At 42.2% G+C, this 14064-nt stretch overlaps 1 protein-coding gene across 2 annotated transcripts in view; it reads right to left on the bottom strand.

Annotated features, from left to right (window-relative positions):
* ATG4A (autophagy related 4A cysteine peptidase) overlaps window positions 1–14064 on the bottom strand; it is a 38877-nt gene that overhangs the window by 15976 nt on the left and 8837 nt on the right. For both annotated transcript variants that reach the window (XM_088482861.1, XM_088482862.1), the window contains 7 exons: window positions 13545–13616; window positions 11196–11294; window positions 8819–8920; window positions 5486–5558; window positions 5295–5374; window positions 3087–3274; window positions 293–371 (listed from right to left, as the gene is read on the bottom strand). In XM_088482861.1, the coding sequence (XP_088338987.1) occupies window positions 293–371; window positions 3087–3274; window positions 5295–5374; window positions 5486–5558; window positions 8819–8920; window positions 11196–11294; window positions 13545–13616 (693 nt within the window). The remainder of the gene's footprint in view (window positions 1–292; window positions 372–3086; window positions 3275–5294; window positions 5375–5485; window positions 5559–8818; window positions 8921–11195; window positions 11295–13544; window positions 13617–14064) is intronic.

A 14064-nucleotide genomic window follows, 5' to 3' on the forward strand; every position in this document is an offset into this window, starting at 1 on the left:
AAATTTGCCTTCTATATATTTAGCCAGAACTTAGAATCCAGTTTCTGCCTATATTAAGTCATCGGCTAAATTCCTGCAGTGATCTGTTCCATGGTGGGATGTTTAATACGAGAATCACAAACGGCAAAACATCTCTACACTTTCACTCTACTATTATCAGATCAGAACTTCCCAGTAACTGCTTACATGGATATATATGGCCTTTGTTCTGCCACCACACCAGTGTACAATAATACATTTTGTAATAAACTGGAATAAAATAAGTATCATAGCTCTAAAATCACAATCCTACCTGAAAAACCTATGAAATAATAGGCATGATTTGGTTTTCCACCTAAAGCTCCTAATGACTGTGGCATCTTAAAAAAATCCTGTAGAGAGAGGAAGAAGAACATGTTAAATACTTACAGCGAAAGCATGCATTATATGTTGTCTGAATGCTGTGATCATACTTAGACAGTCCCTATTCCCCTATTTCTCTTTCGCTAGTCCATCTGCCTGAGGCTGCTGATGTACAGCGTGTGGGTGAAGAGGAAAATAATGTTAATGCGGGCAGCCTGGCAGATGAGTCTATCCTGAATATGGGTTAAGCACTGTGGACCTCATTCAGAGTCGGTCGAAGCGGCCGCACGGTCGTACGGGAAAAGGGGCCGGATATGCAAATGATTCCCTCGCAAGTTGCGTCCCTAAGTTCAGATCGGTAGCTGGCCGACCAAGGGGAGGAAGCGGCCGGAATTCAAAAAATTATGCCCCCTTCTCGTACGCATTGCACGTCATCTCCAGGCATATAAGGATTAATCGAGACCATCGGGAACCATCGGAACTGGTCGTAGAGCTTAAGGTTGACCATACCCTCTCTTAAGCTCTACGATCATGTCAGTGTAAAAACCCCCCATGTCACATGTGCCACGACGCTACTTTGTTAATTATGCACTCCCATAAACCCTATGCACTCCCATAAAACGCTGTTCGCATAATTAGGCACACCTGCGTTCGGATTTCCACTCCCCCGTTTTCAAGCACCTTCCCCTGTTACCACCCACAAACGCCTCAATCTGTCACTCAAACTACCGACCTGGCTGTGTTCAAGGAGAGAGAAATTTCTGATCGTAGCAGCTAGTTTGCGCACGCGCATTGCGAACTTTACGCATGCGCAGTATAGCGAACATCGGTGGCGTATGACCGTGCGGCCGCTTCGACCGACTCTGAATGAGGTCCAGTATGCTGCAGTTGACTGGATTAGCCATGGTTCTTGCCCAATCAGCAGTTAAAAAGTTTGAATCTCCCATGGCAACCAACACCGTTCTGATATCAGACAGCTGAACCAACTACGATGGGTGGACTTCATGGATGCTGAACACTTCATAATACGAGGTATCTTACTGACGAGCTGCACCATGTAAAGTATTTCCAGCTCAGAGGCAGTAACCTTCTAGGGTCTTTTTCATTAATGTTTCACAGAACCTGGTTCATTGGTCTCTTAGTAATAAAAAGTTCCCCATTCTTCATAATTACAATGAGTGCACCTGTCCTTCTAACAATAAAGTGTCCTTGTCCCTATAACAATAAAAAGCACCCTTGTCCTTATAACAGTAAGGAATGGGCTTTGATGTGCAATTTTGACTTTAGAAAATTGCACAGTTTACAAACTTCACATCAAACCCGCAGTTTGCGAAACAATTCTCAGGAAATAACCCCCCACCTCTATCTCCTGAGGGTGACCTCTGACATTTAGACCCCACTCCCCAGAGGAGCCATGACCAATCATCGGATGCCCAGAGGACCCACATTCTAGCAATGATCTTACAAATAAAAAAGGATTGTTGAATAGTGGACAACGGAGTACTTTCTTATTCCCAAACAACTGGGTCGCTTTAAAACAACATTGCATTTGTAAAATACACTAACAAATATACACTGTAAAGTGGCTCTGCTGACAACAACTATATTTTCTTAAATACATCAGGAAGCAGCTTTGTGATATGTCAGATAAAGGGTGTTTTGTTTTTTTTGTTTTTTTTTTTAACATGAGGTTCTGAAATAGGAGACTAATAACAGGCTGATTACTTAGCCTACGCCTGAAAACTTATGTAGCAGAGGTAAACCTGCCAGAAGAGACCTGATAATGAAGCTACAGTAGCTGAGAACTAGTTAGACATGAAATGACTGGACTATGACTCAGAGGTCCTGTGTGATGGTCAGTGTACCCAGGAGACAACTAGCACAGCATGTAAAGGGATCTATACCTTGAGAAAGCTTTATATAGTTGACATGCTTTTTACATTTGCTTTTGTTTTGCGTAAAAAGTGATGAAAACGTTCTGTCCATGACCAAATATCTCCAGTTCTGACCAGCTCCTGAACCCTTTACATAGGTATCAGTGACTGTTATTAGTATAGTAGCTTTTATGTAAACCAATTTTTTAGGTTTAGTGGATTTTTAAGCTGTACTGAATAAAATGTTAAATTACCTAGATTATGTTGAGTGTGTGGTTAATTAGCTTTGTTTATAAGGACATTTTTGAAAAATAATGTATTAAACGCAATAGCGGCTCCTACCCTCTTGGATGAGGGGGGTAGTCCCGGGTCCTGGCACCTGTACAATGGATCTGGCAGACACTGTGCCCAGTGAATGCGCACATGCGGCATTGGGACCACGCATGCGCAAAAACTCCGGCTTTTAGGAATTGCATTGGCTGCAGCCTCTAGACGCTGGGTATGGCTGCCTGAAAGCTGTCTGACAGCATGCTCTCTGCTAATCACAGCCTGGACTGGCGGTCCTAGGGGGAAAAACACTTCTGTGTGATTGGCAGGTGGCACTTCCAATGGGTAGACACTGTCAGTCACAGTGTAGCCAGTGCAGTCACGGACTGCAACTGGCTCACTGAGGTGGCGGATTTTACTGGGGGGGGGATGTCGCAACCCTGAAGCCCTAGATAAAATCTGCCCCTGATTACATGTATGCCTCTAAATAAAAATTCCTGCAAAAAAAGAAATCACTTATATTACAGTAAATCATCTGTATTTCTGCCTCTCTTTTATTCAGGTCGGTCTAAGTTTCACAATGAAAGTCGCAAGTTAACGCACCTTGAAAGCGTCAATATAAACGGGATTAATCTGGTTTATTCCTAGACGGAGAGGAACAATGAGCAGAAGAGGCCGCCACGCCGAGCACTGCGCTGATGTGTCTCTGCATCGACTCCAAGCACTTTGGTGTGTGTGAGATCCTTCGTGCGCCACGTTCCAGCTGTAGGGAAGATGGCGGCACATTTTCCCTGCACCAATAAAATAACCACATCAGTCAGTGGTAACTCATTATATACAATATATCAGATAATCATTTACAATATGGTGTATGAGACAGCTACAGGGGTTACAAAGCCTCAGACGGAGAACTGTTATAGAAGACATGGTGCAGAGGCTCAGATGAGTGACACCAGAAATGGGACGCTTCATTATGTAACAAAATAACAAAATTTATATTTAGCATATTTTCCCTCCAGAACAAATGTACAGTATCAGCTCATTCAATTTTAATATCCTGAACAATGGTAGTGTATAAACTCCTGTAAATATTCCCTATATAAATAGTGATTTCTGATATCATTGTTTAGAACTGGTGATTTGTGATTTAATGACTTCAGAGTTCATTAAGAAACAAATAATGAAACTAAATAAGTATATTAAGTTTTATTTGAGGCTCAGTGCAAATAAAAGTGATTGATGATCTTTCTTTGATCTCTTTACAGTATTTTCACCTCATTGCTCATTTGCTATTCTATATCCTGAATGAACTAATCAAAATGCTTCCACTCAGTTTACTGGCTTGGTATAGCTTTCACTGGGTGTTTCTCTGTCTTAAATCCCTTTTCCACCAAAAACTGGGTCCGACCTGGGTTTTTGGACATGGGCCCTGATTCAGAGCCGGTCTCTCTCTGAATCAGGGCCGGTCTTTTTTTTTTTTTAGAACGGCCTCCTGGCCGCTCGCATAGCTGTGGGTGACCACCCACAGCTACAGCGAGCGGCCAGGAAGATGGTCGCGATGGTCAAGACCATCGCGATCATCGGGCTTGCGACGAGACCCTTGTGGTAGGGTCTCGTTGCCGCAAGCCCCAGTGAGATTTCGGCTCTAACAGAGCCGGAATCTCTCCACTGACCTCACTTGTGAGGTCAGTGGAGCCGGCCCCAAACGGTAGGCGTTCACATGGGAACGCCTCAGTTTGGGCAGCCATCCCCCCGGCCCGCCCACCAAAGGGGGGCGTGCTGTCACTCAACATTGGTGCGAGACCCGGAGCGACGCATTGCCCGTCGCTAACCAGGTCTCGCGCATGCGCACGTTGGAGCCGGCTCCGTCGTGCACATGCACTCTGGGACATGACCCAGGTCAGATAACCCGGGTCGCGCCATTTACACTGCACCATCACCCGAGCTCGCCTCCCTGAGCTCGCCTGGGTCCGACCCTGGTAGCTACCTGGGTTGGATTGCCGGGTCACTTGACCCGGGTTATTTTTCAGGGACCCTTTTACACTGAGCCGCGACCCGGGTAGGCCCGACAATAACCCAGGTTATTGCAGCAGTGGAAAGGGAGAATTAGTAATATACAGGTGAATACTTAAACTAAACCAACCACCTATGAAAAATGGATGTTGCATAGTGCATTATGCATAAAATAAACACAGCATTCCTCTTTGACATTTTTATACTTTCCCCCTGAGTGAAGGGGATATAGAGAGATGATTTTATTTTGTTATTGTTTATTCACCTCTCAACAATTTTATATGTTTTAGTGTATGCAACAATTTTTTTCTTAATTACATTTTACCCAGGACAGAATATGGATGTTGGCCCCTTCCTTGAAATCTTAGCTACCTGATTTCAGCAACCATACAGAATGGACTTGGAAGCAGAGACCACTCAGGACTGCATGACCTAACACACTGTAGACATTCTAGAGCTAGGACAGCAGAGGCTGTGACCTATTTGGTTAGCTGGAGATCCTGTCCAATCAGATGCCATATTCACTTTATGCTTCTCGCCTGCAGCCATCTGAAACCCCCGCCGAGCGCAGTGGTTCCTCCCACCGTTAATAAGCGTAGTGCGGCCCTGTATCAGGAACGGTTTAGGATCTCAGTGGAGGAACCCTGCTTAGTATATGCTACACTTGAGGGAGGAGGGAGTAGGTAGTAAAAGAAGGCTGATGGTACCAAGTGAACAACTCTTTTACTGCATTGAATGAACTCATACTGTACTGTTATACAGATAAATGTATTTTTGAACGTAAAAAGTACAACTTACTTATATCCTCAATGACGACTGTGTTATCCATGGAAACATAAACAGATAATGAATTCCACTCATCAAATAAAGCAAGTTTCCTGGAAATATGAATAAAAACTAATATGCTTTTGATTGTTTATAACGTATACAATATTTGCTGCTTAGGATGGAGGTAAGGATGGATGCAACAAGATAAATGTTTTACTTACTTTAAAACCTGAGCCACAGTATTTGGTCCAAACCATTCCCCTATAGACTTTCCTTCTCCTACGCCCATCTGTGCTAATTGATTACACCAGGAAGAAGAATAAATAGTTATGCTTTGTCTGTAAATACAATTTAAAACTTATGGATGTTTCAAAATACAATAAATACTGTGAGAATGATGCAGAGTTGAACATCTGCCCATTTTTTAGCTTATCTTGCACATTTTTGCAATGAGTATACCCTGGAACCAATAGTAGGAAGTCATACGTATTTAGGTCACATCTCCACTTGTGACTGAAGGAGCATAATTGGGCTGTAACAGGACGTCCTCATATAGGCAATGTTAAGTGAGGGCATGGCGATGGCACATGCGGTCTATGCATGGAAGCACAATTCCGTCTGTTTTTAGGCATATCCTTTGCAATAAGAATATAGGCTGGTGCATGTGCATACTGTTGATGGATATCAATCCAAGTGTACAACTCTGTATACGGAGGAATGTCCTGCATTCCATGCATGCAATGCGGGAGTAAGTACGGCAAACTTGCTCTCTTCTCTACAGCAGGCACAGTATCTTTATTTGGTTCAATTGTGAAATTTCATATCCAGGAATTACTATGTAGAGTAAAGCAACTAAAAATGTGTTCCTGACAACTTGCAGTATGTACAGTCAGGTGCATAAATATTGGTACATTGACAGAATTTTCATATTTTGGCCTCTATTCACCACCACAATGGCTTTGAAATGAAACAAACAAGATGTGCTTTAACTGCAGACTTTCAGATTTAAGTTGAGGGTAACTACATCCAAATCAGGTGAACGGTGTAGGAATTACAATGGTTTCTATATGTGCCTCCCACTTTTTAAGGGGCCAAAAGTAATGGGACAAACTAAACAATCCTAAATCTAACTTTCACTTTTTAATACTTTGTTGCAAATCCTTTGCAGGCAATTACAGCCTGAAGTCTGGAACACATAGACATCACCAGATGCTGGGTTTCATCCTTGGCGATGCTCTGCCAGGCCTCTACTGCAAATGTCTTCAGTTCCGGCTTGTTCTTGGGGCATTTTCCCTTCAGTTTTGCCTTCATCAAGTGAAATGCATGCTCAATCGGATTCAGATCAGGGGATTGACTTGTCCATTGCATAACATTCCACTTTTTAGCCTTAAAAAACTCTTTGGTTGCTTTTGCAGTATGCTTTGGGTCATTGTCCATCTGCACTGTGAAGCGCTGTCCAATGAGTTCTGAAGCATTTGACTGAATATGAGCAAATAATATTGCCCGAAACACTTGAGAATTCATTCTGCTGCTTTTGTCAGCAGTCACATCATCAATAAATACAAGGGAACCAGTTCCATTGGCAGCCATACATGCCCACGCCATGGATCATGAGCAGTTCCTCTCCTTCTCCATACTCTTCTCTTCCCATCACTCTGGTACAAGTTGATCTTTGTCTCATCTGTCCATAAGATGTTGCTTTTTTAGAAGTTGTTTGGCAAACTCTATTCCGGTCTTCCTGTTTTTGTGGCTCACCAATGGTTTACATCTTGTGGTGAACCCTCTATATTCACTGTTGTGAAGTCTTCTCTTGATTGTTGACTTTGACACATATACACCTACCTCCTGGAGAGTGTTCTTGATTTGGCCAACTGTTGTGAAGGGGTTTTTCTTCACCAGGGAAATAATTCTTTTGTCATCCACCACAGTTGTTTTCCGTGGTCTTCCGGGTCTTTTGGTGTTGCTGAGCTCTCCGGTGCATTCTTTCTTTTTAAGAATGTTCCAAACAGTTGATTTGGCCACACCTAATGTTTTTGCTATCTCTCTGATGGGTTTGTTTTGATTTTTCAGCCTAATGATGGCTTGCTTCACTGATAGTGACAGCTATTTGGATCTCATATTGAGAGTCAACAGCAACTGATTCCAAATGCAAATGTCACACCTAGAATCAACTCCAGACCTTTTACCTGCTTAATTGATAATGAAATAATGAGGGAATAGCCCACACCTGTCCATGAAATAGCTTTTGAGTTGATAGTCCCATTACTTTTGGCCCCTTAAAAAGTGGGAGGCACATATAGAAACCGTTGTAATTCCTACACCGTTCACCTGATTTTGATGAAATTACCCTCAAATTAAATCTGAAAGTCTGCAGTTAAAGCACATCTTGTTTGTTTCATTTCAAAGCCATTGTGGTGGTAAATAGAGGCCAAAATATGAAAATTCTGTCAATGTCCCAATATTTATGCACCTGACTGTATAGAATTGGCCATAAAACAAAATCTAATTTAACATTTCTTATTTAAATATTTATATCTGCCCCCCTCCCCAGCTCACTAACTTGTTCCTGCAACTGGGCCACCTGTGAACACAATAGCAAACTCTACCTGTGTAACATTTTAATTGGTCAGCAATAAATAGTTTATAGCTTGGTGTAAAAAGTGGTAAATAGGTACCGGGGAGTACATGACTTTTACGGTCACACATCCCTCTTTATTTTGTCCTTACTATCCCTATTTAAACTTTGCACTGAGAACATAAGAACAATCCAAACTTCTTGTACTTAATAAATAAGTGCAAATAATAAGTTATATCTTTACGCAATCTCACATTGTTCCGCTTGTATGAATAAATCTCTCGCTGCAGCGTAGCTATCACGTCAGATCCAAATGTTAAGGCCCCTACACACTAGACGATATTTTGAACGATTTGGCCAAATCCGACGCAACGTAATGACAAATCGTTCAAATTGTCAAGTGTGTACACACTATGCGCGTGACCCACTGCGTCGTATCTTCAGATCTTTTGTACATGCAGGAAGACCTGTCAATCTAGTTAACGATTCCCCTCAGATCGTGAAGTGTGTACGTCCTAACGAACGACCAGGCGATATGGTTACAATATATAGTTAATGATCTAACCACCAAACAATGCAAGATATATCGTTTGGTTGTTTGTAATATTGTACAGTGTGTATGCACTAGATCATTTGTCCGGGAGTGCAAAAGGAAATCATTGTCGACATTGCACCGTTTGCAAGTCGTCTAGTGTGTACCTAGCTTAAGACTAGTATCCCAAGTACACAAATGATGTTTACTTATTTGTACACTGCGATAGCTAGGGGGGAATTATTGTAGTCTGTAACATGAAACACATTTTCCAGTGTCTCTAATGTATCATTTTAATTGATATTTATACTTAAAAGGCAAAGAATATATCCAGTATTGATGTTTTCTAATTCTATTTTCATCCACTACTCCCGTATGAATGACAATTACATTTACACCCACTTTGCTCCCTAAATGAGATTACTTGTAATGATGAATTGTTCTTACCCATCTGGTGAATAGAATAACAACTATTTTTTCTGTCCAGAAAACACTGTAGAATTTGGTAATATTCTTCTGGCTGTTTCATATGTGTTTTCCATCGCCATTCTAAAGGAGAAGGTAAACAGTAAATTCAGTAAGGTCTTATGGTGCATACACACGTAAAGATTTTCTGTCCAACCATCCAACTAGTTGATTGGTCGGAATGAAAATCTGGTAACGTATGGCAGTAAATGATGGTCAGCAATTTGCTCCTAAATGCCAGAAAACAGATGAAAATGGTCGCCAGACAAGTTTGTTAAATGTTTGATCTAAACAATTTGTTCAAACAACAGTTTTTGTCCATTTTCCGGCGTTTGGGAGCAAATTGCTGACTGTCATTTGCTTTCATACCTTACCAGATTTTCATTCCAACCAATCAACTAGTTGGATGGTTGGACAGAAAATCTTTAGGTGTGTAGCCAGCCTTACATTTAACATATGTGCAGTGACTTCACTGCTATGGAATAATGCACTGGATGACTATTTAAGTTCATGGTATGTATTTAATAGCTGTGCAAGTGTAAACATTATTGTTCTACACAAGGTTAACTGCAGGCTAACACATAACATAAACTACTGAAGCAGCAAAATGTCTGCCTTGTATATCCTGAAGAAGTAAGCTGTATGTATATTACACAGGATTCCCTTCTATTCTACACATGTTCTCTTCCATTATCCACTCATACTGTAACTATAGGGGATCTCCAATATACAGTAGCTTTTGCCTAGTTACAATGAAAGTTCTTCTGCTTGCTTCAATCCTGATAAAGTCACATTATAATTATCTACCTCTTCTCTAAAATAGTATACACAAAAATGAGAATGAGCAATAAAGAAAATAAGTGATGGAGTCTTTACACGTAATACTCCATTTTATGTGATTGTAGGAACACAATAGAAACATAGAATTTGACGGCAGGTAAGAACCACTTGGCCCAGCTAGTCTGCCCTGTAAATTCATCTAAATTAGGATGACATTTTATATTTTCCAGTTTTTAATAATAATTCTGGTTTTTGGGTGTGAGCCAACTGGACTTTGCACCAAGTCATGCAGTAGCTTTGGTTCTAGGTGAAGTTCCATTTACAACTTTAAGGAGCCTCAGGTTCCGGACCCTGTGCTCGCAGATTTACATTACGCACATTTCCTATGATATTTTCCCGAAGACCACTCCTGATTCTCTTCAATTTGAAAACAATCAGTTGCAGATGTCGCACGTTAATTCTACACATATGCGACCTACATGAAGTACATGTAAGAGTGGGGAATTTCTGAACCCCCGTAAATGTGCCAAATAAATAGTATAGAAGGATGTTAGTGGCCATTAGCAAAGCACTGGTGTTATATGGTTCAGTTTTGCAACTTTTATAAATGATGGAGAATAGCATAGCATTGTCTGGACACAGGAAAAGTAAGAATAATGTATGGGTGCAGGGTGTTGGTGTGGGCCCCCTTGGATCCACGGGCCCATGGGCATCACACAACCTGCACCCATTATAGATACGACCATGCCCCCAATGATATAAAATTTGGTTTTGTTCTGATTACTGAACCACACTGCGATCCCCTTACCTTCCTATGGGTGTGCAGTAAACTGAAGTACTGACAGGACTGCATGAGAAATTTATGATTTCTTAGCGGAAACCCATTTACTAAATTGGCTAAAGTTCTACTACATGTAACTGTCCAGTGTTTCTGCATCATGCCAACCTCATCTCCTTTACGCCACAGCATAATTCCACTGACAGAAGGGAAGATGGAGAGATGTAAGCTTCCTATATTGAGATTATCAGGAGGCAGCAAGTTTATTTTTTTTTTAAATGCAGATTTTTTGGATGCAAATGTATAATTTATGTATAATGTATAATTTCATGGTATTCATAGTAGTGGTATATTAACAATTACTGTTTAAAATGCACCCCCTCATATACTAATGCTGTTGGTAGTTTGTGTGTTGGATAACAGTGTCTGCCTCAGACAGCACAATGGCTACATACACTCCTAGTGCACATACATTGGATCTGTTTGCAATCTGTCCACATCTAACACGTCCATGTGCTTGGGATACGTCGGATACGCTGGGGCCCAATTACAGTGGTCAAAGAACAGCCTACACAATCATAGAGCTATTACCTTCCTTTACAACAATCCTGTGTGACATCTGATTAGTCCTGATCAAATGCTGATTGGGATTAGCAAGTATATTGTGCATACACACAGCTGATATTTTATATTACAGTCATATTGGATGCCTGAATCACTAACCTTTAACCACTGCATCAGGTAATACCTTCTACCTACACAAATGTAATTTACATGTATTCAGATAGCAGCTGTACGTACCCCTGCCTAAATGCTGGCAGATTAAGGCCTGTGCCAGCATCATTTGTCCACACCTCAGCATACACCCCCAGCCAGTATCAGAGGAAGGACCAGTTCCCCCTGTTTTAGACACAAAAATAGAGAAATTATTTAATAAATCAATTGATATATTTGCTAACATTTCTTTTGTGAAGACAAATGTTAATATTCTCACTGACTAAGCAGAAAGGTAACACCGACCTGTTATCGGTAACATACTGCAGTGGTTCACGTACATGAGCTGTTTTTTGTTGGCCTGACTGCGGAACTCTATATGCTGCAGAAGGAATGGGTATGAAGTCGCCGGTTCATATTCCGACGCCGGCAGCCCGAAGGGAGAAGATCCCGTCAGGGCAGGTGAGTACCCTATCCCTACCTGTCCCCCCCTAACCCTAAACCACCCTTAGCGGTGCCTAAACCTAACCTTTAACCCCTAGTGCCTAACCCTAACCTCCCTCCGGAAGTGCCTAACCTCTACTCCCCATTAGCGCAGCCTAAACCTAACCCTACCGGGGGGTACCTGACCCTAAGCTCCCCCTGGGGGTGCCTAACGTTAACCTTCCCACCCCAAGACCTAACCCTAAACCCACTAAGCTCCCTAAAACTAACCCACCCCCCACCGCTAATGCTAAGGGCACCGAAGACTTACCTCGTTCGGTCTGGCGTCGGGATTAAGATAGGCGTCTGTATTAAGATAGGCGTCTGTATCTCGACGCCTATCTTAAGTCCCTTGCCGCTATTCGGATGTCGGTATTGAGACCAATTATATCCCGCTGCAGGCGCCCACTGTCAATCAGCTTCTAACAAGTTGCTTCCTTATGTATACTTAGGATTGTAGCTAGAGCTCTTTAGCAAATATAGAAAAACACCCACTTATACCCCTTTTACACCAAAATCCCGGGTCCGACCCTGGAATTTGAACACTGGTCAGACCCAGTTTACACTGCAACTTGACCCGGGTTATTCCCGGGTTTGCCCCGTTCACACTGAACCCGGGTAATCCCTGCTTTTCTCTATAGAAGTCATTAAAAATGGTCTGTTTTAAAGGTCTGACAAAGATGGTCACAAAAGGCAACAAAAGAGAGGGGTGGGGACTGATTACAGCATTGCTACAGGTTGCTGTTCTGGCTGTGGCAGGCTGTGTATCAGCCTGCATTTGTGGCTGCTGGTCAGGCTGTGGTGCAGGCTGCAGTTCTGGCTGTGGCAGGCTGTGTGTCTTGCCTGCTTTTGTGGCTGCTGGTCAGGCTGCTGTGGTGCAGGAGGTTAGGCAGGCAAGCGATGGCTTCATGTGCATCTTTCTGCAGGGCACTGACAAATTACATCATCTGCCAGTGCCCCAGAAGCTCCAATCAGCATCTTTCAGAGCTAGCCGGGTCAAATAAGCAGGGTAGCACCCGTTTACACAGCCGCATGAGATGGGAACAACCCGTGTTCAACCCTGCTCTCAACCCGAGTAAGATTCCCGGGTAAATCAACCCGGGAAATTTTTCTGGGGGCCGCTCACACAGAGCATCGACCCGGGTCGACCCGGCAATAACCCGGGTTATTCGGTTGGTGTAAAAGGGGTATTAGCCATCCACTATAGAAATAAGGATGTTGGACCAGCCTGGCACCTGTAGATTGCCTGTACGTAGCCATTAAAGTTCTTGTATTGATTTACCAGTGGACAGCTTGAAGATATACTGGATGCCAGAGGTTTTGCACCTGACAAAACACTGTAATGCAACCTCATACATCTACGGCCCGATTCCCTGTTCAGCAGACGCCGATCATCCGAGCAAAAGCGCCGATAAGTGGACATCAATGATAGGCAATCCACTGAGTAATTGGGGAAATTCAATATGTTACAAATCCTCGACTTGCCGATTCTGACTATTGGATTATCCAACATGTTGCATTTATCCAGTCCCCCGACCTGAGCAGAATGGGGAATTGCCCCGATACTGGCTACATGTGTGGGCCCCATAACTCTTGTATGGAGTTGTGTTTTATTTTAATTTTCCATTGTTGGAGGTGCCTGGTTTACCGCCCTCTAGCACGGTAGCTGGTAAGAATGTAATTTATTAAATGTACAGTAAATCTCTGCAGGTTTGTCAGGTAGGCCTTGTGCGGTTTTGTATTGAAAACAAAAGCACTTTACTTTTTATTTCATCAAGTAAGATTCGAACCAAGCAGCAATGGAGGTCAGCAGCTGATGTTTCATGGCTGGGCCAGTACACTCATTGCTACACTCTTCAGTAAATAATTAATGAAATCCAGCACACAAATCCAATAAGGGTCTAAGCAGAGAGACTTATTTGTGTACTAAATCAGGAGCCACTTAGTACTTACCAATAGGAGAAAATTTCTTTCTGTATGTAAACCACAGGCGGGAGGTAATATCAGAGAGCAAATCACATTTTTCTGCAATAAGAAAATAGATCAGTCATTTCCAGGAAAAACTCCAAAATTGTCTTTACAAAAACCGTTCCATCAAGTTAAATTATTGTTTGCCGTTTACGACTGATATCAATAACATTCCCCACAATCAAAAATGAATTAATAGTTCCATACATTTCAATCTGTAATAGGTTTTGCTGATAATTTACTATTTAGTAAGAAAAATGCTGGAAATATTCCAGAATACTTTCATGTCAATTGTAATAACCAGATAAAGTTTAATCATCTGAATGAGTGAACAGAACGTGGAACAGACTTTCATGGAAACGTGGAAGTGTGCCCTTCAGACGAAGTCCTCAAACAGCTTAATTAACTTTTGTGTATACAACAAATTAGCAGATATTTGGGTTTGGAGCAGATGCACAGGCTGAAGGTTACCCTTCAGTAATACGACACATTGGGGCCGGCACCA

Source organism: Taudactylus pleione, unplaced genomic scaffold (genome assembly GCF_031769625.1).
Source record: "Taudactylus pleione unplaced genomic scaffold, aTauple2 ptg000296l, whole genome shotgun sequence".
Taxonomy (NCBI): domain Eukaryota; kingdom Metazoa; phylum Chordata; class Amphibia; order Anura; family Myobatrachidae; genus Taudactylus; species Taudactylus pleione.